Genomic DNA, 24,327 nt, shown 5'->3' on the forward strand with positions numbered 1-24,327 from the left:
TATTTTTATTCTATTTTATTCTACTGTATATAGTATATTATTTTATTCTATTCTGTACAGCTGTGTACTGTATTTATTCTTATTGTATTCTAATTTTTGCATCATAACTTTTGCACTGTCCACTCCTGCTGTGACAAAACAAATTTCCCACGTGTGGGACTAATAAAGGTTATCTTATCTTATCTTATCTTATTCTTAAAAGCCATTCAGAGAAGAGTGGAGAGGGAGACAAGGAGAGAGGTAAATAGGATGAGGTTAGAAGGCAAGAGAAGAAAAAGAAAAGGAAAAAGAAGGTAGAGAGGGAAAAGAAGTCCACTCTCTTGTTTTTTGTGAGCACTAATGGCAGGAAGAAAATAAGATAATAAAGCATAAAAAATGAAACAGGTGGTCGGTGAGAGAAAACGTGAGGATAGAAAGGGGAGACAAGAAGTAGAGGAGAAAACCAGGAGAGGAAAGGCAGAAGAAAAGGGAAGAAAGAAGTGATGAGAGGAAGCAAGGAGAGGAAGCAAGCAGGAGACAGGAGGAAACAAGTGGGTAAAGATCGGTAAAATGATTAATATGATTCATATGATTAATATGCGACCCCTGTTTAATAAGACACTATAGTAGCTAATAACATTTAAAATGTGGTGTTTACTGACCGTATCAGGAGAGGTCCAGAGGGCTAATATTACAAATAATATACATATATCAATTTGAAAAAAAAAAAATGCTTTGGAAACTCCAAAATGTGTCCTGTTTTAGCTCAAGTTGTCCGTTTTACAGAGAACTTCAAGATGTCATTAAAACTAGAAAAAAAAGGAGCAAGCCTAATGTGGTCAGCACACCAGCAAACCATATCTTGGGGCCACAGAAACTCAAAACATTTGTAGATTCTGGGCCAGCATGGTAAAGGTGACGTAGAAGTGCATTCTTTCTCATGTCCAGCAGGGGGCGACCTCTCTGGTTTCAAAAAGCTGCCTGCTTGTGCAGTTTTACAGGGAAATAATTCTTCACCCATGTTTGTGTTCTCAAACATGATGAATTTCACAATCAGTAGCTGACATGTAGTCACTGGCCACTTCATTTGTTCAAATGCTTAACTGTTAATGCAAATAGCTAATCACCTGATCACATGGCATCGACTCAATCCACTTAGCATGCAGCCATGGTCAACACAAGCGGTTGAAGCTCTGATATTGCAAGAGAAGACAAAACTGGACAATAGACTGGGAAAAAAATATGAGTCTTGAAATGGATAAAAGGACAAAATGAGACATAGGAGGGAGAGAAAAAGACTGAAGAAGAGCAGAGACAGATGAGCACAGGAGGTTGGCCAGTTTGTTTATGCAGCACTAACAGACTTGTGTCTGGACTGTGCTCAATAAAACATCACTCTCACACCATCTATTGCAGCAGGTGTGACAACATGATTTGTTGTGCTTGATAACACACTAAACAACACTTTCAGTCTTTATTTTCTCTTTTTATTATTGCCCCTCTCCTTTCCCCGATGTCACAGCCTGACCTGAACCACAGAAGACAGGGCATCACAGACATCTTACACCTTTAAACCTCGTTAAACAGAGCGCGCACACACACACGCACCTCTCTTTGGCTGACATTAAATAACCACATAAATACACAACTACACCAACATCAACTCACAATTACGATAAAAACAGGTTATTAGCCTTCAAAAATCTAGAACTCTTTTACAAGATGGCTAAAATTCAGAAATTCATTCAACAGCAGACGTTTCAAGTTTCGAAGGTCAGTTTTTTTTTCAATTGAACCGCTTTGTAATGAAAAGAGGGACTCCCCCCCTCCCTGCTGTTTATACTTTGTTAAAGCTGACAATGCCGACTGAACACAGTGCCCACAATCAGATTCAGCTTTTCATTTTGTTTACAGGCTTTTGTCAAAGTAATAACATATATTTTGGAATTTCAATTAACTGTAATTATTTTCTGAATTGAAAGTGAACTGACCGTCCAACAGTTCAGTCACAAACTGATGAACCAGTTGCAACCTTTGGATTATACTGTTTTACCTGAGCATGATTAATGAGATGAGAAACAGTCATTTGACATTAAAAACACACCTCAATATATGGTGACAGACTGCAGACACAACTATACTACTGACTTAATCAAGTGGCTTATCCCTGTAACTCTAAAACATCTCAGTAAAAGAATACAGCAGGTTCCTAACATTTGGATTTAATATCACATTATCTGAAGGCACATTTACAGATGAGTCTTTGTTCCTACTTAACAGCTGAAGAACACAGAGCTAAACAGCTTGATCAGGCTGGCATGAGTGAAAAATTATAAAATATACTACTCTTTTTTGTTTAATGCATGAAGTAAAACAAATCACGTGAGCAATAATTTATCAGGCACACTGCAAACTTGCATCTCTGCAGATGCTTTGTATGTTACATTAGAGAGTATTTGGGCTGTGGTTGCTTTGGTTACAGTGTTACAAGCTTTAGATGATGGTTTTCAGTCTGCGGGACACCTGATTTTGTAATCCAGACATTTGATGTGTGAAACAGATATAGGAACATTTTGACATTTTTGGTTAAATTACTCTTCCTTCTTTTCTTGCAACAGGATAGACTTCAGTCATAAACAGGCTTAGAGACGGGTCGGCGACAACTAGGGAAAAATATGTATCCAAAATCCAGTTGGCGATTGGTTGGTGGCTGTTGCAGATCCCATCTGTTGTCTGCACACCTGTCAACAAACAGTCACCAAGCAGCAGTGAAACTGTGAAAAGTGCAAAGCAAACCAGACTCGATTTTCACACCTCTTAGATTCAAACTTGTCCGACATTTTTAGTAGATGAACCCCTGGTATCAGTTTGAGCATCCTGTTTGGTTTTGAGTTATTGACGGAGGTGTTTACAGACAGACTGGCATCTTCCATGCAAACTACACGTGACTGTGGCAAATCTGATAAAAAGGAATCATGAGGACGTTTTACGTCAGTGCTCACTAACTGGTCTCCAAGTCTGTATGACTGAAGCCTTAAATAACATGATTAACTCTCAAATCCAGCAGGTAGTTCAGCCTTTTTAAGGGATGGAAACAGCTAACAGTGGCCTTGTCTAAGGTAAAACTGCTTGAAAAACTAACACTTAATGTTCAATTTACTTATTATTAAAAAAAGAAAAAAGATAAAACATAGAATTTATAAAAAGAAAAGACTACTACTGTTCTGCCATCTTTAAAACAGGCTGTTTCCCCATTCCCAGTCTATTTGCCAAGCTGAGCTAACAGCTAGATATGAGAGCAGTATTGATAATCTAATTCTTGGTTAGAAAGCAGGCGTGCTGATCTTTGGATGAAATCCACCACAGACTTAAAGTCCGTGGCGCATTTGAACCGGAAATGTCGGCAGTTCAGGTGAGAAAAACAGACTGCTGATGTGTGAGGGGAAAAAACCATCTCCAGAGCAAATAGCAAGCACTGCTCTGATCCAAATTAAACTAAAGGCACAAATGGTCTGAATGTTGGCACAATGGACGGTTCAGGAAAGTGTGAGCGATCTGAGGAGGTGGATCGAGGCGATGAGAGGTCCCACGTATTTTTCTTTATTTCCTCTTTATGGAGAAGAGCAGGCGTGGTGAGGATAGTGCAGTCAGTGGTGGTGCAGTGGGGGTGCAGCAGAAGAATCGCTGTGCACAGTTTGTTTGATCATATCGCGTCTGACATCGTGAATATGAGCAGAAGGCTGAATAACAGCGCAGGAAGTGAAGTCGTTACACCGTGGCCTCCGATTCCCAGAGGTCCTTGTGGTTCTCCAAAGAGACGGCCTACTCACTGAAGCTGAAGTTCAGACCAGAAGACTCTGTAATCGGGGATGAGGGGCCCGCACTGGATACAGCACTGGAGGGGATGCTGCCATCTGAACAGAAAACACACACACAAGCTCTCTGTAAACACTTGTTTTCCCCCACTGGTACAAACTGTCGATGTTTTAAAAAGTCCATCCATGACGCAACTAATAATCCCATTACTTTCCACCCCGGAGCCCTCGCTTCACTCTGCGAGTCAGGAGCCATGTTATTTGCTGTTGTACATGCGTCACAGGGAAGGACACAAAGTGAACACAAATGAGAGAGCGAGCTGGCACAATAACAGGAAAGCATCATCTGCTCGTCTCTTCATCTCGTTGCCATGGGGAACTTTATGTAAACTGTTACTTTATGTGCTGGGTTTCATAAATTGAGCCACATGAATGTTTATATCAATAATCTGACTAGAATGTAATGAAGATTTGCCGTCAATCACAAATCAGCAAAATCAAGAATAAGGGTTTAAAGTGTTTTACACTAAAGATAGAAGCTGCGGTTAAAAAATGTTCCTGAACAGGTCACAGGGCTGCACTTGTAAACAGCTGCCCTGTAACTACAGCTGATAAGAGAACAGAGTTACACGAGCAGCAGAAGAAGTGCCTCCCCGTCTGTCTGCGCACTGTGTGGTAAATGAGGCTAAATGAGTTCTGTTCAGTTACAGGCACCAGAATCTGGAGCAGCCACCCAAACCGAGTGCACACGTATAACATGTGCATGAATTCAGCTCACCATCTGAGGGAGAAAGGAGAACAATGAGCTGGTTAAAGATGAAGGGGCTGTGATTTTCAGAGTACTTTTTACTTCAGTTTTAAGTGACTGTTGATGCCGCGGTGTAATCTGCTGCACAGTCTGCTGTTATTTATATACTTATAAACAACAACCACACATTTTTTGTTCTAGTTTCTTTATTTGGATATTTTGTTGTTGTTTTTTAAAGTCATAAGCGTGCTATTGTTTACTAGGTCATAAATTGGTTGTTTTTTTCCCCCGTTTTTTGTTTTTTAAAGTTTTAATAAGACATCGAGGGATTAAAAAAAAAAAAAGAAAAAAAAAAAAAAGACAACAAATTGCCAAAAATTGCAGTTCCTCCTTCGGCCACTTGAGTCTGTAAATCAGTGTGCTTAGACTCCTGTGTTTTGGTCTCTATAATAATTTTCAGAGCGGCTGTATGGTGGGTGAAAATCTGCATTTCGAAGCATTTCAGTGATATTATATGACAAATATGTGGATTGTTTTGTAGTTAAAACTGGAGCAGACTGGGACAGTCTGTCAGTGCAACTGAGTGAAACTGTGCATTTTTTTCCCTACACACTAATTAGCAGTTCATCTGTGTCTGTGCGATATATCCATGCAGTACCCTGCTAACCAAGCTGGCTGCTTTTGGCTGACTTATCTTGAAACTCCCCCGTCTCATCCACATATGAACGCTTCACAAAAGCATGGCTGACATCTCGATGGCTACATCCACCCCCCCCCTGCACAGTCTATGATATTTGTGAATGTGATAAAGTGCTGAGTTTCACCTCTCCAACCTGAGATTCCATCTTCACTGTGGTAACTAGAACCAATTTAGCTGAGCTGCCATTAGCCATTTGCTGATTTATCAGCATTTCTAACAGCCAATAAAAAACAATTTAGAAGAAGAAGAGACGAGACAAACACCCTTCAGCACCAGACAACAAACAGTGAAACCAAGCAGAGCTGGACAGGGTGTAAACATGTACAGAAAAAAACTACACATGATGCACTTTAGGGGAGATCTGTTTGTTTCGTGTGTCTGAAAGAAGAAAAAAAATCATTATATCGGTTGAGCTGTAGCAGTAACCACAGTATTGAAGCATTTAAATCTGTGTGAAACTGTAGTGACGCGACTGAGTTGTTGCGGTCTGTGTTGTCATTTAGACTTTTACACGATAGTAAGGAGGGTAAATATTTTAACATGAAGCCGATACGTTTAAAGAGGTTTCATTCTCTTGAAAAACACTTTGTGCAGTGAAAGCAGGTCAACACACTGATAATGCCATGAAAATCATTGCACTTACGCCACAAAGGCTGGCCAGGCGGTCGAAGAGATGCTTCAGATCCAGAGGAGGAAAGAGGCTGCTGCGGGCTATAGAGAGAAATCTGGCTCTGAGAGGCAAACAAGCCAGAGAGCGCTGGAGCAGAGAGAGAAAAGAAAACACATTAGGATCAGTTTACAAATGTAATTGAAGCTCATTATGCTTCTGAGAAATACTGCTCTCTTCTGCTTTTGGATTCAGAAAGTGTTGTTTTGTTGCTAGACGTGGAAATGGCTTTCAAATTTAACTGCCGACTCTCAGGCTTTATTTAAATGTCTTTATATGAATTAACAGATTAAAAACCAGTGAACTGTGGCCATTTATATTCATGCTCAAGATCTGACGATCAGATTCTATAAAACAAAAATTACACTGAAGCTTTCGCACCTTTCATGGTTTTGGCCTGGACCTCACTGTTGCTCTCACACACCGAGTTGAGAAACTCGTCCACCTGCTTCAGGGAAAGTGAGTTGTGCAGCGTCTCCAGCGGGTAGATGGAAGGCACCATGGAGCATCCTTCAAAGCCTGCAGGACAAAGGGTACAATACAGCCGATCGTGTACTAGCAGGAAGAGCGGTGAGGAAAGTACTGCTCTCTGTGCATTACGGTTCCACGTGATTTGAGTGCCATATTAAGAAAAAAAAAAATCTAGCAGTGATTTATATTTGTTACCAGCCACACAAACGTTTGCACACAAGAGCTACAGTCGGCAGCGTGTGACCTCTCACAGCAGCTGACTGGCTGTAGCTACACAACACAAGCAAGCCAGATATAATGCAAACACAAATAACTAATTCCTGAGTTAGTGAGACCACAAGAACAAAAATAATATTTTTGTCTTGTTTCTAACATGGTTACAGAGCACTCTGCTTAAAATGACAAGAAAACACACTCGTTACATGTTGCTGCTGATACATGAAGTGATTATAGTAGAGCTCACTTGTGTGTTAACAGGATATGATATGCTTGTTGATTTAAAGATAAGAAAAAATACCGTTCTGTGTTTGTATATGTAATAAGTAGGTGAGGACTACAGAGATTCTTGTGTTTAAGATGTCAGTACTCGAGGTCAACTTCATTTCTAAGCTGATGCTGTAAATGGTATTTCCTTCAGGTGAAGTGTGTGATATAAAGCAAAAATTAATATTAGCTACAGACGAGGTTCTGAAACCACAAAGAAGAAAATAAAATTCTGGAGAGATGTGGCATAACATTATGAGCATTGCCAGGTGCAGTGAAAAACACTGATTTCATCATGGCACCTGTTGGGGGGGGGGGGGGGGGGGGGATACATTAGAGAGCGAAGTGAACCTTTTGCCCTCAAAGTTGATGTTGCAAGCAGGAAGAAATGACAAATGTAAGGATTGGAGTGAGTTTGGTGCTTGTCAGAGCATCTGCAAAACTGCAGCTATTGTGGGGCGGTCCTGATCTGCAGTGCTCGGTACAGTGGTGAATAAGCGACAGTGTCATGGGCAGCTAAGACTCACTCACGCATGTGAGGAGTAAAGGCTGGCCTGTGTGGTCTGATCCAACAGACGAGTAAGTGCAGCTCAGACGGCTGAAAAAAGTTCATGCTGGTTCTGATGTAAAGGTGTACACAGAGCATCACAGTTTGTTGCGTATGTGGCTGCATAGCAGCAGAGCAGTCAGTGTGTCCATGCTGACCTGGGCATCAGAACTGGACCATGGAGGAATGGAAGGTCTGATCTGATGAATTGTGTTTTCTTTTACGTCACGTGGATGGTCAGGTGCATGTGAGGCATTTACCTGGGGAACACCTGGCAAGCCAGCTGAGGCAGTGTGATGCTTCGGATAATATTCTGGTGGGAAACCTTGACCTTGATGTGGATGTTACTTTGACACGTACCACCTACCCAAGCAATATTGCAGACCATGTACACCCTTTCATTGAACAGTATTACCCGCTGGCCTCTTTCAGCAGGATAATACGCCCGGCCACAAAGCAAAAATGCTTCAGGAATAGTTTGAGGAGCACAACAATAAGTTTGAGGTGTTGACTTGGCCTCCAAATTCCCCAGATCTAAAAGCAATCCTGGTGCTACAATACGAGTCCATGCCTCGACGGGTCGGTGCTGTTTTGGCAGCAAAAGGGAGGGAAAATAAAATATGAAGCAGGTGGTTATAATGTTATGCCTGTATTGTATAAATTTATTAATTAATTAAATTGTTAAATAGGACCGGTACAAATGTTCAGTCTATTTCCCCTCCTGTTTCCTGAGCCGGTTGGGTTGGATCACCAACATAGATTTGATGATGAGCTGCAGCACAAGTTGTAATGAACTGTGAACCACACATAAAAGATTAATTTTCTTCGAGGTTTGTTAATGGTGCGGAAATATTCGTGTTACGACAATGAAGAGGAAATGAACAGGAAAAACTGTATTCTTTAAAAAAAAAAAATCAATTAATAATTTTTTTTTTCATTTTATTAGAAGATTTGTCATATGTAAAATTGCATTACATATACTTTTATGTTCTATAAAATTTATATCTGTATTCATAATTACATTTCTATATTTTGCTTGCTTTTGTTGGTCGGGACAAAAAACCAACCCCCCCCCCCCCTCAAAAAAAAAGAAAACAAAACATCTACATCTTGTGAAATACAACTTTTAAACACTAAAGTGCAATGGCAAGAAGGTGACTTTCACACATGCAGGAAACAGTCCATCAGCATTCACAGTAGCCCAACAGAGAACATGAAGCTCTATGATGACAGTAAGGAATAGATGGAGGTTGAAGTGCTGCTTCCACCTTTATCCATCTACCCAGACAGCATGCTGGCCATCCTTGCCTTCACCATGAATAATGTGCAACAACCATGAATGTGTGCACGGCTATTACCTAAAACAACTTATTCAATTCAAGCGGAACGAAATGCTTAATGGAGAGGAACCTTTCAAGGCCTCAAGGGGCCAAGATATCAATTTATAATTAGTTGACTTGCTTGTTGTTAATGTTTCTCATGGGATTGTGTGCACTTTCAAGAGTTAAGAACATTATACAACCTGTTGCTTCTGCTTTTTAATCTAAAGCTTAGAAGAAGAACAGGAATGGCAGGATACGACAAAGACCTTCAGGCCTTCCATTGACTAATCAAAAAATCTTTTCCTTACCCGATACAGCCTTGAGCAGCTTTATTCATTTGACAAAACAAAGACTAATGTGGAATCTGAAAACAGCTTCCTGCCAAAGATGTGATGACAGCAGAAAAATTATTCTACCGTTTAAAGTGATATTACAAAGCCTCAGGAGGAAATGTTTTGCCAGTTCAGACAAGTTCCATGCTACAGTATTTCTCCTTCTGTCTTTAGTGTACTGTGTAATAGAGCAGGCGTTATATAAAAACACATTAGTTGGCTTTTATCATCTTTCCCTCCTCATCGCTGCTGCAGTGCGTTCACATGGACTTTACAATTCAGCTCACACAGTAGATGCAGTGAGAGGAGAGAAAAAAAGCCCACTGATCCTTCACTGCACTATTCACTCTCCACAAAGGCAGACATAAACATACGAGGCAGGGAACGAATGCAGATAAAGACGGCACAAGTCATAACAGACGGTCATCTCTGCTGAGTGCAGGCAAGCTGTGTTAAGCTGACAATGTGCCAGGACCTGCTCCACAAACACTTTACGCGATCGACAGTTAACGGACAGGCCGCCACTTAATTAGCCAATTAAAATTAGCCAATAGATGATGACCCAGATCTTTCAGACAGACACTGAAATATCTCCAACCCAGCCAAGGGATATTTTGTTATTTTGAGGAAGACACTGTGGAGATTCAGTTGTTACTTCCCAGTGCAAAGGCCAAATTAGCGCCATCAATATCCGACACGCATTTCCACACAGACCTCATTCCTGAACAAAAGCCCAGCTGTAAAGGCTTCCTTTTCCTGCACCCACTGCTCAGGATGGAACATGCACACAATGCAATTAGGCAGGCCTCTAACCATCGCATAAAAGAGTCTGGTTCACCAGACTGAACCGCATGCATGTAGATCCATTAGTCGTCCTTTTTGCAGATGTATTATTTGTTATAATTTGAGATTATGGTTAAAAATGAATTGCTATGTTCTACCAATTCCACAAGTGAGCTATAAATGTCCAATCATATGCAAAGACTTAAAGACACAGTGAAATTAAAGAATACACTCAAAGTGTCTTATCAGGTCCTAATTGTTCAGTTACTTATTGGTCCTTTCAAAATAAATAAAATCTATACGCATCACATTTCATATGGATTGAACCTTTTTCTCACTCCTTGTCATAGTATTCTCCCCTTTTTGGACGCAGAAAGAATGAAACTACAATAATGCTAACAGTCTCTACAGCTCCTTAGTCCATGAGAATTTCTCAGTGCTCACATCAAATCAGAACCATCTTATAAAGATGTGAGAACTCAAATGTCCCTTGAACTGAGTCACATAAACGCATCTTAATCTGCCAGATGCCTGGTACAAAGCTGTGTGATGTGGGATTATAATGATGTGAAAACCGAGCAGCTAACAGGGTGGAGAATTCAGAGGGACGCCATCCGTGTATTCCCAGCCGTGTGGATGCAGCTCGTCCATTTCCTTCTGTGCCATTCATAAGAAAGGACAACATTCTGGTTGAGTTGGAAATTATAGTTGTTTTTACAGATGAACCCAAGACAGTGTTACAAGTGTTCAGGTCAGAAAGTTGTCCTTCCTCATGCCTCTCAAACTTCAGGCCTAATTATTCTCCTAAGAATACTCCGTCTGGGTGAAGCATTCAGGACACATGCCTCAGCCTTGCTTGACTGGAATTATCTGGGCAATTACCTCCACTAATGTCACGAGTGGACATTACATGGACATTCAGCTGGGAAGCTGGAAACTTAATGACCTTTAGATGTCCATTAGATTTCCCCCCCCCCCGGTTCACCTCTGTCAGGTGACACCTAAAAAACGTTGAGAGCCGCAGTGCTCGAGTGAAAGCTAAGTTGCTTTAATAGTTTCACTGTGTCTTTAAATAAGCAGAGGAATACAGCGTTTGCATCTTTGGGCAGATGTGCAAAATGAGAATGTTTATAGTCGGACAATAAATGGAGCATGAGGCAGGGCTATAGATATCATTAACAGGCAGACCTAGGAGGGAAAATGAACGCACAGGCTGCAAGAAAAATAAAAGCAATGAGCCACAACAGATGCTAAGCTGAACTGGCACTGGCAGCATCCCCCTTCTCCCAGCACCGACTGGCTAGGACGAAAGTGAGGAAGAGGAGGCAGCACCAAGTATTTTCAGGGACTGCAGCGGCTGACCGTAGTGAGACTCTGGGAGCTCCTGACTAGACACCAGCTCAGTCTTGAAGAGGCGGAAGTGGTAGGGGCAGTGACGCAGGTGGTGGGCCATGGCCCCATCCACAGCCACAGGGGCAAACCCCAGCAGGGCTGTCTCAGCAGGGAGCCACTCCAGCAGCTGGGTTACGTGAGGCACGTCCGAGGGCTCTGAGGGGATGAGAGGCAGAGCAGGGAGAGAAGAGTAGAACTGGAAAGTGCAGCGGAGCGGGAGCAGAAACGGGAGGAGCTGAAAAGCAGTGCGGCCGGAGGGCATTCGATCGATTGTAGGCTGCAACGGACAAAAACCTCACGGCTCAAACAGAAAAAAAACAGACTCAGTCCCACCTTTCCATTTCAAAGAAATCAAATGCAAAGCAGATAGCCTGAGGTGAAATAGAGACGTCAGGGGGGGAAACGAATGAATAAAAACACACCTGAGATCTGCTCCACGTAATCTGAATGAAAGGCTTTTTCAGTCAATCAGTGCTCAAACATCAGTGACCCCCAGGGCTATTTTTCAAGAAACTGTATGTGTGGCAACAGAACTGCAATGTGACAAGAGAAGTCGTATTTTAGATTTGTAGCATGAAGGCGTGACTTTCTGACAGATTTCTATCACTAGCTCTGCAAATTGGGCAACTGCCCCAGGGCTCAGAACACTCAGGGGTGGGGTTGGTTCAAAGGTTCGGTGTTCACTGTGTGGCAGGCGGCTAATGGTGACTCATTCCTAACTTGTTTGTATGCACCACTCAATCCCATCATCAGAAAGCAGCATGAGCTTTCAATCTGCAATAAAAGACCAGACATTTGCATATTTACAAATGGAACAGTTAACAGGACACCACAGACCCTCAAACATGTGTCTGTGTGAACCTGATGAATGCAAGTTCATTACTGACCCATTCTTCAGCGTTTTTGCCCGACATCGCTCCTCGGCTGGTTAATCCCACCTGGCTTTCACATCAAAACGACCAAATGAGAACAATTTCACCTCTAGTGCCATTTGAGTGACCAAGCAAATGAGAATATGTGTAAAGCACACGTTACTTTATCTACAATATTTTACCCATCAACATGGTTATGATTCAGAAAAAAACCCCACAGCTGTGATTGCCCTTTTCTCCGCTTTGCATCATAACAACAGATAATTCATCATTGATAAAGTGAGGAATGTCCTTAGTTAAATAATAATATATATAACAAACAGCAGCTTGATGAGCAGGTGGCTGTTCAAAACTGAACTTGGACAATTGTAAATAAAATATAAGAATAATATTTATTGAAAGCAAATACCTGTAACAAAGCAGATCACACCAATGTTAGTGGATCTAAGGAAAACTGTCACTTTTTAAATGGATCATCAGCGCCTATTATTATAAATCAAAATGTGACTACAGGAGAGAAGCAAGAGAGCAAACTGGAGGGAAAGGCCCATGACTGTGGCTCCAGCTGTCTTTAAAAAAATAAATAAATAAACACGTTTCAACATATGAGATTTGTGAATTCCACCAACTCTTCAGCCACTCTGAACCAACATGTGAGACCAGCCTGTGGATCAGCTGACATCAATTCTGCTGACATACAGCCAGCACTAATCAAACTGCCAACATGTGATCAGCTGTCTCTGAGCTTTTCATATAAAACCCCAAATACCGTAAAAGGCCCAAATATGGAAACAGTAAAGCAGCAACGTGTACATCAACTACTACACACCGGAGGAGCCAGGTATTGAACCACAGGCCCCCTGATTAACAGATGCTCTTCCTAAAATGGGTTGGTCCAGATTTTATTTAGTATGTGTGTGGTCAGTACACTATGACATCACTGTAAGTATGTGTGTGGTTAAACTGGGGTTAAACTAAAACAAGAGAAACACCTATTTAAAGTTTTATTTGGCATTTATAGCAAAAACCCAGACATTTATCAAATAAATTATTTTAGAATCAACAGTGCATATGCCAGTGAGGATTTTTTAATTTTTTTTATGTGCATTGATTATCTACCCGTGGAGATATATCTAAGGAACACGATATATTCCACATAGCTAACCATCCTGTGAACAGCAGGATTGGAGATGAAAACACTTGCAGGCAGAGCAGGTGATGTTAGAGGTGAAGGGCTGACAACATAAGTAAAAACAAAACAAAACCCAAACACCGAAGGTGTGCGCTGGAAGAGAAACAAAAAAAACCTAAAAATCTGAGATGATGCAAGTAATGTAGCCACACGTCACACCTCCCAAAACAGAAAACATAGAAAATGTTTTCCCACAAAACCGTCATGCAAGATAAGAGGAGAACTGGAGGAGTGTCGAAAAAAAAAGGCAGACATACCATTAGTCGGATGCCTGGCATACGACACAGAAAATCTCTTTACTGCCGGCATAGACAACAGCTCTGAGGAGATAAGAAAGGTAACTGGCATTATTGGGGCAGCTGGGATCTGAGTCTGCTTGTGAGTCTGTGTGTTTGAACACAAAGGGGGGAAAAGGAAAAAGAAAAAAAGAAAAAAAAAGAAGGAGAAAACCGATTAGCAGAGTTGGCCTGTCGATTCATCAGTGTCTGTCTGCCAACAGATCTGTGTGAAAAGGAGGGTCATCTTTGAATGAACAGAGTGGAGACTGAGTGCTAAGGCTGCTGTGGAGTGGGTGGAGTAAACAACGGACGTAAGAAGTGTGCTGATCTAAATGTCACCGACAGGAACACATCTCCTTTTTCCTCCAGCCTGACTACTACTGGCTGTTGATCACATTCAATGTGTTGGTGTAACGTAGTTTTTACTAACGCAGTAACGCTGCAGACTGGGAAAAATAAAACAGAAAAAAAAAACTGAGCTGACAGGTGAAATAAAGCTCTGTAGAGCGTATGCATGTAATATACGGTTTACGAAAGAAGAAAACCCACTTTTATGTCAGGTAAGAATCCATTAGGTCATTTTTGGTATTGCAGAAAGCTGTAAAATAAAGGTTGGGAACCGCCTCTCTGAAATGCACTTACCACTGACACTGCAGGCCATCTTCAGATCTGAAGTGTGCACTTCCTTTCACCTTCCCAGCAATAAACCCATCTCTTGTTGCCCTGTTCTTTTTTTCTTTAAACGAACTGGACTGACGTCAGGTCCAGACCCCGACCTGTCTCTCAGACAGCAGCCCATAGGCCTGATGCAACAGAGCTGAGAAAGTAAAGCATCTGCCAGTGTGTAGCTCTGCAGTCAGAGTGACACCAAGTGGATGAACTGACCGGCTCAGTTTGCTGTGTTTAAAAAGCTGTAGTAGAGGGAAAACAAATCCCTGCAGTTCGGATCCATATGCATAAATACACCTAATAGGAAAATGATGACGTCACCTGTAGATGAGTCACATGCATATTTGGGACGCACTAAACAAATTTGTGCGATTAACCAGCTGCAACCATGAGAAATCTATCCACTCCAGATGTTTGTGGTAATTAAACCTGTTGCAAGGACCCCTGGTGGCTGTGGAAGCAGCTTTCTTTCACTTACCATTACCGCCATTACCAGACTCAGGGAAAAGGGATTATTTTAAGGTGGATTACTGGGTCTTATATCTGTTCCAAATAACAGGCTGAGTTTCTTAATGTAAGGATTACCGTAAATTGTGATTAATATGAAAAAATAAAAAAGCCAGGCTTTTGGCTTACAGACACACTACTTCACTTTACGAAGGATTGTGAAATAAAGAGGATATGGTAACACAACATGCACAGAGAGACAAAACACTTGAGTCCGAGAGGAGAGCGGGTTGATCGGTTAGCGGTCAAGTTGATGTGGAAAAGTATTAATTGTATTCCAGCCTGCATGCTCAGCATTTACTACACAGCCAATCCCTCTGCTGTCAAATCAGTGCCCTTGCTGCCCATTCTTGCGGGGCAAAAATCATTAGGAGAAACGATGCAATATATTACAGCTGCTGATTTGTTTTGATCTGAAGGGAAAAAAAAATGTCCCCAAAAATCAATAAGATGAATTTAGGAGCAAAAAACACAAAGTAGGAAAGAAAAAAAACAAGACTTTTCAAAGCCAGGAAAAAAAAAAAGCTTTTCAAATGGATACAGATGAAAAGACCAGCTCCATGCGAGAGGACAGAGAGCGTGGTGAACGTACCAAACATGCCACTCTTGCACGGCAAACTGCCGGGGGACAGAGGAGGCTTCGGGTGGTGGTGACGGTGGTGTGTGCGGACGTAGTCCCGAAGGTTGGGGGCGCTACAGGACACCCCGAGGGCTGAGGCACTGAAGAGGCCAGAGCAGAGCGAGCCTGTGTGGAGGAGCCGTGGGAGTGCGGGGGGGAAGAGGTGAAGGGATGGGTGAAGTGGACATGTGAAGGGTGAGAATTTTTTTTATATATATTTTTTAATTACACACTAAATGGTGTGGCCCAAGAGTGTGTTTGTGCTTTGGGAAAAATGAGTTTACCTGTATGAACACCCTGCAAACAGATATTTATTATATAGATTTGATAAAGTTTATAATAGAAGGAAAATACCTAGATGACACGCAAGCTTTAAGGTTTTTCAGAACAGTGACTCGGTGTGTAAGACCCTTGTGTGAGTGATGTGTGCACATGCACAGAACATGTGGGTTTCCTATACGTCACAATAGCATATCAAGCAGGCCGAGAGTGGAAATGAGTTTTAGACTTGCTGTACACGAATAAAACAAACTAATCCTCATATTCGTAGGACAAATTCAATGTCCAAAGACTTTAAATGAATATTTTATTTAAATATTTGAAACACCAACTAAGCGTTGTGTTAACGGAGCGTCAGTGTGCTGATGGAGAACTGTGACCTCAGCAACGCAGCACACAACAAACTGAATGGCTCCACTCAGAGAGGGTTTAAAACATTAGTGTAACGTGGACATAAAGCCAACTGCTGCTTTCAAACGTGATAATTAAGCACCGAGCAGCACGACGATCGGTGCATTATACAGAAAGGGGCACGTTAACCTACTGTAGCGATGTGACATTTAAAACAATAAGGATTTTTAAAGGACCATCACTCATTCCCTGGTGATATCCAGCAGTAAGAAGTGACGCAGGTTGATGTACGCTAGTCTTTGAAAGCTTTCGATCTCTTGTTTTTTTCCACACCACGACTCCACTCTCTGCTCACATTGTTGGTTTTATGGTTTTCTCCACACGTCTTTATTTAGATGGAAGCATGTCATGCTTGTAAGTGTCACCATGTTGTTGGATGTTGCATGTCCTTCAAAAGTCCCTTTATTTAGGCTGAGGTTAAACTACATTCATGGACCCAGAGTGGTCTGATTTGGAACAATTTAAAGAGGTCAAAGGGACCTACACTGATATCTTACTTTATGTATGGGACCAAAAATGTTTTGTTATAAGACTAATAATATTTAGAGTAGATTTTTAAGAATTTGTGAGGGCAGTTTTCTCTAGTTGAAGGAGGAACATGTAACTTATTTATATAGGGACAACTAATGTTAATGAAGACGCTTTTCTTTTAAATCACAGATGTATTCTTTAGCAGGACAACCTGATATCTGGAGTGGTTACAACAGCGCAACATGTCAAATACTTGTAATATTATCATCTGCGTTTGTTTCAACTGTGTGAGCTTACAGCAAATTCAGTTTCTGGCAATATAATAACACTTCTTCTGTTCTGACATCTTTTGATGCTAATGTTGCACAATTAAGGCCTTTACGCACAGAGCGCATTGTAAAAAAACAACAACATGAAATTCAGTTACAAATTTTGGGGATGCCAACTTGGTGAGAAAAGGAAGAAATTGAGATTGTGGATTCATCCATTTCTCACAACAAGGCAACAGCACGGAAAATTTGTATAATTCAATACTGTCTTGAGTTTTGAACTTCGAGCACACATTTGTCAAATGCAGCTAAATGCATTGGTCAGATCTGATTATTCACATGTGAAGATTTGAAGAAAGAAAAAAAAAAAAAAAATCAAACTTCATCCGAAAAAACAAATGCAGCAAACTGGTCTCGTGAATAGTTAAGAATAGGTGTATACTCAAAGGTGACCTGTTACTGTATGCTCAGTTCCAACCTTTTTACCCCACAGCTGCATACGGCGGACGGGGTTTTGGCTTAATCCTGCTGGGCAGGCATCGCCGTAGGATTTTGAAATTAATACCACAGCTGTGTCTACCAGGAGGCTGAGGGGTAGAACTGGTGGTCACCGGTATTTTTATTCTTGGCCTCTACTAGAGATGCTTTGTATAATTCACTGTTAAAAATAATAATTTATCTTATACTGGTCCTCGGTCCAGCTCCTCAGTTCATCCACTGTTTTAAACAAAAAAGTTTTGGTTTAGTTTAGTTTTTGTTTTTTTTTGCTCCCTTCTCCTTCCCTTTCAGCCAGGCTTCTTCTGATTGGCTGCTATTCACAAACACCTGAACTTTGGATTATCAGCACATATGCTGACCACATTATTTGGAGCAGGGATTTGAGTTATTGAGTCTCTGAGTCTCCAAGTCACTATATGACAATATTAATAATCTTTACTAATTATATTAGTTTATGTTAGTCAAGTCAATATCAGTTATAGTGACATTAAACAAAGAAAAGGCAAACATTAGTAACTAGAGAGTCGGGTTTTGTTTGACTATGAAGGTATTAGCATGTTCACCGTGTTGTCACCTTATCACCTAGAGAGGAGAGGAACACGTCTTTGATCACCATATGACGCAGTGTTCCTGCAGTTGGCTGTGAACATGACTCTTCCCCGCTGACCTCTGGCCAGCATAGTTTGGATTCTGATCCTGTTCGGCTGCCGCTAAGCTAAACTAAGCTGGGGTGGACGTTATGTGAAAGAAACGAGGGACAGACTGAAAGTGAAATGGAAAAGTGGGAGGGTGAAGGGGGTAAAAAAGTCACAGCTGCAGCTCGTGATGAAGAGGAGGCGCAGTGATGACGGCTGGAAATGAATGAGCGGTGAGGCCATGAACGCAGATATGAACACAGCGAAAACACACATTCTCCCACACTTGCTCCAAAAATTAGATCCCTACCTAAGCCACTGGCTGGTTTGATCTCAGGAGACTGGCGTGAGCAGGATATGAAGAGTCGATGGGATGTGCAGCCTTTGGCGGAATGAGTGGGGGAGGTTTCAGAGAGGACCTGAGTGGGGCCAAAGAGACCAGGGATTAATACTGATATCCTCAACATATTATTCAGGGACCTGATGTTTAATGGTTGCTTCAAGAGCATCATCGCACTTTTAAAATGACAGGCAAAAGTGTCAGAAGAGCTAGTTCACACCCAGACCGCATTTTGTCATTTTAACACTGAACTCTGGCAGTCTGGTACCTCCATGGAGCCAGTCTTGCGGTTCCGAATCATGGGAGACCTTCGCTGAATGTTGATTGGATCAGAGACTTGAAGTGCCTGGTCCGGCTCATCCTGAGAAAGGTCCTCCAGACTGCCCTGATTAGGCTTCTTGTCTTCATTCTAATTGGTCAGAGAAGAAAGAAGTGACTGACATCTCTGATCAACAAAACACACCTGATGTCGACACACAACTACAAGGGAGATTTTTATTTTTTAAAACCTTAAATGGCCTCTTGTCTGGTTTGAAACTGAAATTTTTCACATTTTTAGACAATTTTCAACCAGCAATATGAGTGCGGTATGGTCACACACCTCTGAGGAGGCCGGCCGGAAGCCGAATCCAAGAGGAATAGTCTCTTCATCTTCACATCCTTTTACTCCTGGACTGAAGTGAAGCTCCACATGGAAGCGCTCCTCTGAGGAGGGGTCCTGCTCAGCACACAGACACAAATATACAAAGGAGGCTGCATAAAGGAGCCTGCAATCCTGCAAAGGAAGCTGCAGTTTGGAGGAGGAGGTATGCGTTTCATTTCATCCTGCCCACCTTGTTGTTGTCTTCGTACAGCATGATGACTATCTGTGTCATATAGTTGAGTTCAGTCACAGCGCTCAGGTAGTCCATTGCTTGCTTCCACTGCTGGTCCTTCTCCTCCTGATGTGCAAAGACAAGCAGATGTAAAATTAAAGCCAATGAGTGAAACACCACAGATCTGTGAAAATTCATGCAAGGGCAAGGTAAACATCAGTTCTACAGTCCAATTTAGACATAAGCGTTCTATTAACTTAGAACTACAGTTCAGCTTAGTTTTATTAGAACAAGTCACTGAAGTCATCTTCAAAAAGCTTTCTGTCTTGGAAGGAATACCCTCTGCAATAAGTGCAACGCTACAAAAGCTCTGTTCTGGCAATTCGCCCTCTGAATGTGCACATGCACACCTGCAGAAAATCAAAAAGTCAAAGGTGACAAAACCACTGCATACATTCAGCAGGCCTCCGTAGCGGAAGATGCTGAGCAGGGAGTGAACGTGGCTCTCACTCGTGAAGTAGAGGCGTGTGCGGACGTGACGCCCAGGAGACATGACACCCCGAGAATACCTGAACACCAGGGCGGAGGAAGAGACACAAGTGAGTAACACAACACCTGTAATACTTGTTAATACATGTATGCATGTGGCTTATAAACATGTGCGCTTCAGTAGTGTTCTGTATTCTCACAGAGGGTGCAACTTGTTGACAGCCTCGTCCTCATGGGTCCTTTGCAGGTCCAGTTGGATTTTCTTCATCAGGGGAACACAATAAGCCTGGGCGATGTCCAATTTCTCTGCTCTGTTGATGCCATACTCCTGATGTCAATGAACAAGGGGGCAATCCATTAAAATACCATGTTTTTGCATGTTATTTGTGACAAGTCACTTTAATTCAGAAGACATGTTAATGAATAGAGGGTTGATTTGAACCTTGCTCTCGCTGGTAAGGTTTTCTGACTAAAGCATGACATTTTAAATGCGCCATTGGAATAATGTTGCTACATCACTCATTACTAATGCCAAATTTGTGCAAAATTTAAAAATAAGTGCTGGGCAGCACTTGGAAAAAATGCAATTAAAGACACTGATGTGATTTACCTGTGGTATGACTATATCAGCCAGAGCACGGGACAGTCTGAAAAGTTCCCGCGTGTCCTCCAGGTCAAGAGAGGCATTATGCTGAAGGTCATATTTGATGCAGTCGTAGATATCTGGGATCTTGCTGATGTCGTAGCGCCCATTCTTCATGCGGAAGTCTCTCTCCAGCTTAGACCAGCGCTGTAGCATCAACTCCAACGTCTCGCTGTGGTAAAGCTGTAGGTCTGGAGAAAAAAAAAAAAAAAATTAAAAATACAGCGACTAATTTTATCATTGTCGTAAAAAAAACCCTAACTATAAAAGATTTTTAAAAAGGTTCTTGAATATTAATTCTCCAGCTTTCTGAAGGTTTTCACACATTTCTGCTTGGGACATTGACATTCTACAGCCACCTGCACAACAGGGTGGAGGCTCTGTCATGGCTCTGGATTTCAGGCACTGGTGTCAGAGATCTTGTTGAAATCATGAATACAGAAAAAACACCCTCAGATTTTTATTAATGCAAAACCACACGGAAAGCATTTTATTTGCAACGGCTTCACTTTTCAGCATGAAACCATGGGAATCACACTGCCGATGTAAGAAGGCAGTGTAAGAAGCATAACTGGATAGAAAAAAACAAAAAACAAAAACACACTATTGAGCAGGGCGGGATCATCTTATCAGAGAACAGAACAAAAAGCAGCCAACATCCAAAAAAGAGCTTTGAATGTCCTTGAAGAAGCCTGGAGAACTATTCCTGAAGACTTCTTAAAGAAATGACAAGAAAGCTGGCTAACCTCATGTTTCAATAAATAACTCCACATGGTTCCAATTTTCCTACCAGAATATAAAGAAATGAGGGGTGGATCAATTTCGAACTCCATATATACACACTACGGTGACAAGCTTTTCTGCATCAATCGACGAGCTCTCAGCACTGGTACGGAGTCAGAGGGAATACCGAGAGTGTAGCCTGATGTGTTTCACCGAATCATGGCTGCACCAGGTCATTCCCGATGAGAATGCTTCCGTGGAAGGCTTCCACACTGTTCGGGCGGACAGGGACAACATCGCTAGCGGTAAGCGTAAAGGAGGTGGGCTTGCTGTTTTAGTTAACAACCGGTGGTGTAACCCTGCCAACATAACAATCAAAGAAAGGATTTGTTGCCCGGACACTGAACTGTGTGCTGTTGGACTCAGGCCGTATTATTTACCCAGGGAATTCTCTCACGTCATCTTGGTGGCTGTTTATGTTCCCCCCTCTGCTAACCCCACAGCTGCATGTGACACTATCCACTCTGCCATAGCTCGGCTACAGACTCAGCACCCGAGTGCCTTTATTGTGATCTCGGGTGACTTCAACCATGTATCACTGGACAATACACTACCAACATTCAAACAATATGTGGACTGTCCCACCAGGGGAGAGAAAACTTTAGACTTACTGTATGCTAACGTCAAGGATGCATACAGCTCCTCCTCCCTCCCCCCACTTGGTAGGTCAGATCATAACCTGATTCACCTCACCCCCCGCTATGTGCCAATTGTGAGGAGGGAACCTGTGACCACCAGGACTGTTAGGAGGTGGTCAGAGGAGGCAATAGCAGAACTACAGGGCTGTTTCGAGGTGACCGACTGGGAAACACTCTGTGAGCCTCACGCCGAGGACATCAATGGGCTTACTGAGTGTATCACAGACTACATAACTTTCTGCACCGACTCCATTGTTCCAGCTCAGACTGTTCATTGTTACCCAAATAACAAGCCGTGGGTGACTAAGGACATCAAAGCCCTCCTCAACAACAAGAAGAGGGCTTTCAGAGGGGGCAACAAAGAGGAGGTGAGGAAGATCCAGGTGTTACTAAAGGACAAGATCAGAGAGGCTAAGGACAATTACAGGAGGAAGCTGGAGTGGAAACTCCAGCAGAACAGCATGAGAGAGGTGTGGAGGGGCATGAAGACCATCACTGGATTCAGGCCAACCAACAGCAGGGGAACTGAGGGAGGTGAGAATAGAGCCAATGAGTTGAATCTGTTTTTCAATAGATTCGACACCACAGTGTCTGCTCCTACCCCCACAACCTCACCTGTAGTCAGCCTGGAATCCAGAGCCACACCACTGTGCCAGCCTCTCTCTTCACATGTTGCCTCCTGTGAGATTCCTGACACCCCTCCCCCACCCATCACCTTCACTCAATACCAGGTTGAGATGCAAATGAGGAGACTTCACTCAGGCAAGTCTGCTGGACCAGACGGAGTGAGTCCCCTTGTCCTCAAGGCCTGTGCCCCCCAGCTGTGTGGAGTCTTTCATAAACTGTTTATGCTGAGTCTGAGTCTGCAGAGGGTCCCGGTGATGTGGAAGACATCATGCCTCGTCCCTGTACCAAAGACGCCTCGTCCCAGTGGCCCCCAGGATTACAGGCCCGTGGCACTGACCTCCCACATCATGAAGACCCTGGAAAGGCTCATCCTGGACCAGCTGCGACCCATAGTAAGACCACATCTGGATCCCCTTCAGTTCGCTTATCAGCCTCGTCTCGGAACTGAGGACGCCATCATCTACCTGCTCAATCGTGTCTACACCCATCTGGACCAGCCGGCGAGCACTGTGAGGGTCATGTTTTTTGACTTTTCCAGTGCTTTCAACACCATCAGGCCGACCCTCCTGGGTGATAAGTTAGCAGCGATGCAGGTGGATGCTTCTCTGGTGTCCTGGATTGTTGATTACCTGACAGGAAGACCACAATATGTACGTCTCCCACAGTGTGTGTCTGACAAGGTGATTAGCAACACAGGGGCACCACAGGGGACTGTCCTCTCCCCCTTCCTCTTCACCCTCTACACCACAGACTTCAGCCACTGCACAGAGACATGCCATCTTCAGAAGTTTTCTGATGACTCTGCGGTGGTTGGATGCATCAGCAGGGATGATGAGACAGAGTACCGGGCTGTGGTCGACTCCTTTGTCACGTGGTGTGAGCAGAATCATCTGCAGCTCAACGTGGCAAAGACCAAGGAACTGATCGTGGACTTCAGGAAGACCAGGAAACACTTGACCCCTGTTTCAATCCAGGGGGTCAGTGTTGACATTGTGGAGGACTATAAATACCTTGGAGTACACATTGACAATAAACTGGACTGGGCTAAAAACACCACAGCACTTTACAGGAAGGGCCAGAGTCGTCTCTATTTTTTGAGGCGACTGAGGTCCTTCAACATCTGCCAGAAAATGCTGAGGATTTTCTATGAGTCTGTGGTGGCCAGTGCGATCCTCTATGCTGTTGCATGCTGGGGGAGCAGGCTGAGGGTCGCAGATGCCAACAGACTTAATAAACTGATCCGTAAGGCCAGCAATGTTGTGGGGATGGAGCTGGACTCCCTCAAGGTGGTGTCGGAGAGGCGGATGCTGTCCAAGATAAAGACAATGTTGGATAACACCTCCCACCCACTCCATGACATGTTGGTCAGTCACAGGAGCTCGTTCAGTGAGAGACTGAGATTACCGAAAAGCACCACTGAACGACACAGGAAATCATTCCTGCCTGTGGCCATCTCCCTGTACAACGCATCCACTTAACACACTGTTTGCTGCTACAACTACACATGTTTCTTTTCCAAATATTTATTTATAAGTGACTTATGTATGTATGTATGTATATATATGTATATATTGTACTATTCTTAGTTAGCGTATTGTCTGTCTTGTCTTAATGTTGGTTTAAAATGGAGCACTGTAACAAAAAATAATTTCCCCCAGGGATCAATAAAGGATTCTGATTCTGATTCTGATCAGTCTTATTCATACATAACACCTGATGACTAAAATAAATACTGAGGGTTTAAAGACAGTAAAACATTTTAAAAGGGAGCCTTTCTGCAGGTTCTCAGTACCTGCAGACTTGGGGTCCTCCAGTCTCTTTCGGATCTGCGATGTAAGGCTCTGGATGAGGGCATACACCTTGTCACAGGTTTTGACTGGATTCTCTATGACCTTCATGGAGTTCACCAGTGACGGACTGCCAGTCGGAGCCAACTGGGACACGATAGAAGCAGAAGTAAATAGATAACATGTTCTGCCAAACACGACGCATGAGATTATGCCAGAAAAGACGGTCAATATATGTATGAGCAGTTGCAAAATTCTTTGGATAA

The 24,327-nt window shown here is 42.7% G+C and overlaps 1 protein-coding gene and 1 long non-coding RNA gene across 2 annotated transcripts in view; one reads left to right on the top strand and one right to left on the bottom strand.

Annotated features, from left to right (window-relative positions):
- Positions 1–1,283: 1,283 nt before the first annotated feature.
- The window catches only part of ppip5k1b (diphosphoinositol pentakisphosphate kinase 1b), a 51,420-nt gene continuing 28,376 nt past the window's right edge, over positions 1,284–24,327 (bottom strand). The window contains exons 20-33 of the mRNA XM_085462500.1: positions 24,067–24,208; positions 20,194–20,417; positions 19,784–19,911; positions 19,549–19,663; positions 19,113–19,220; positions 18,881–18,997; positions 18,548–18,688; positions 18,250–18,358; positions 15,350–15,502; positions 13,561–13,623; positions 11,210–11,395; positions 6,291–6,428; positions 5,886–5,999; positions 1,284–3,893 (exon numbers count right to left, since the gene is read on the bottom strand). Coding sequence (XP_085318626.1) covers positions 3,802–3,893; positions 5,886–5,999; positions 6,291–6,428; positions 11,210–11,395; positions 13,561–13,623; positions 15,350–15,502; positions 18,250–18,358; positions 18,548–18,688; positions 18,881–18,997; positions 19,113–19,220; positions 19,549–19,663; positions 19,784–19,911; positions 20,194–20,417; positions 24,067–24,208 — 1,830 coding nt within the window. The 3' untranslated portion in view covers positions 1,284–3,801. The remainder of the gene's footprint in view (positions 3,894–5,885; positions 6,000–6,290; positions 6,429–11,209; positions 11,396–13,560; positions 13,624–15,349; positions 15,503–18,249; positions 18,359–18,547; positions 18,689–18,880; positions 18,998–19,112; positions 19,221–19,548; positions 19,664–19,783; positions 19,912–20,193; positions 20,418–24,066; positions 24,209–24,327) is intronic.
- Positions 18,684–19,830, top strand: LOC146704997 (uncharacterized). The gene is made up of 3 exons (XR_014921253.1): positions 18,684–19,085; positions 19,555–19,693; positions 19,786–19,830. It is a non-coding gene; the product is annotated as an uncharacterized LOC146704997 (long non-coding RNA).

The sequence above is a fragment of the Copadichromis virginalis genome, linkage group LG7 (assembly GCF_057382275.1).
Source record: "Copadichromis virginalis isolate Kocher_CV1m ecotype Utaka linkage group LG7, C_Virginalis_male_GT1.1, whole genome shotgun sequence".
Classification (NCBI taxonomy): domain Eukaryota; kingdom Metazoa; phylum Chordata; class Actinopteri; order Cichliformes; family Cichlidae; genus Copadichromis; species Copadichromis virginalis.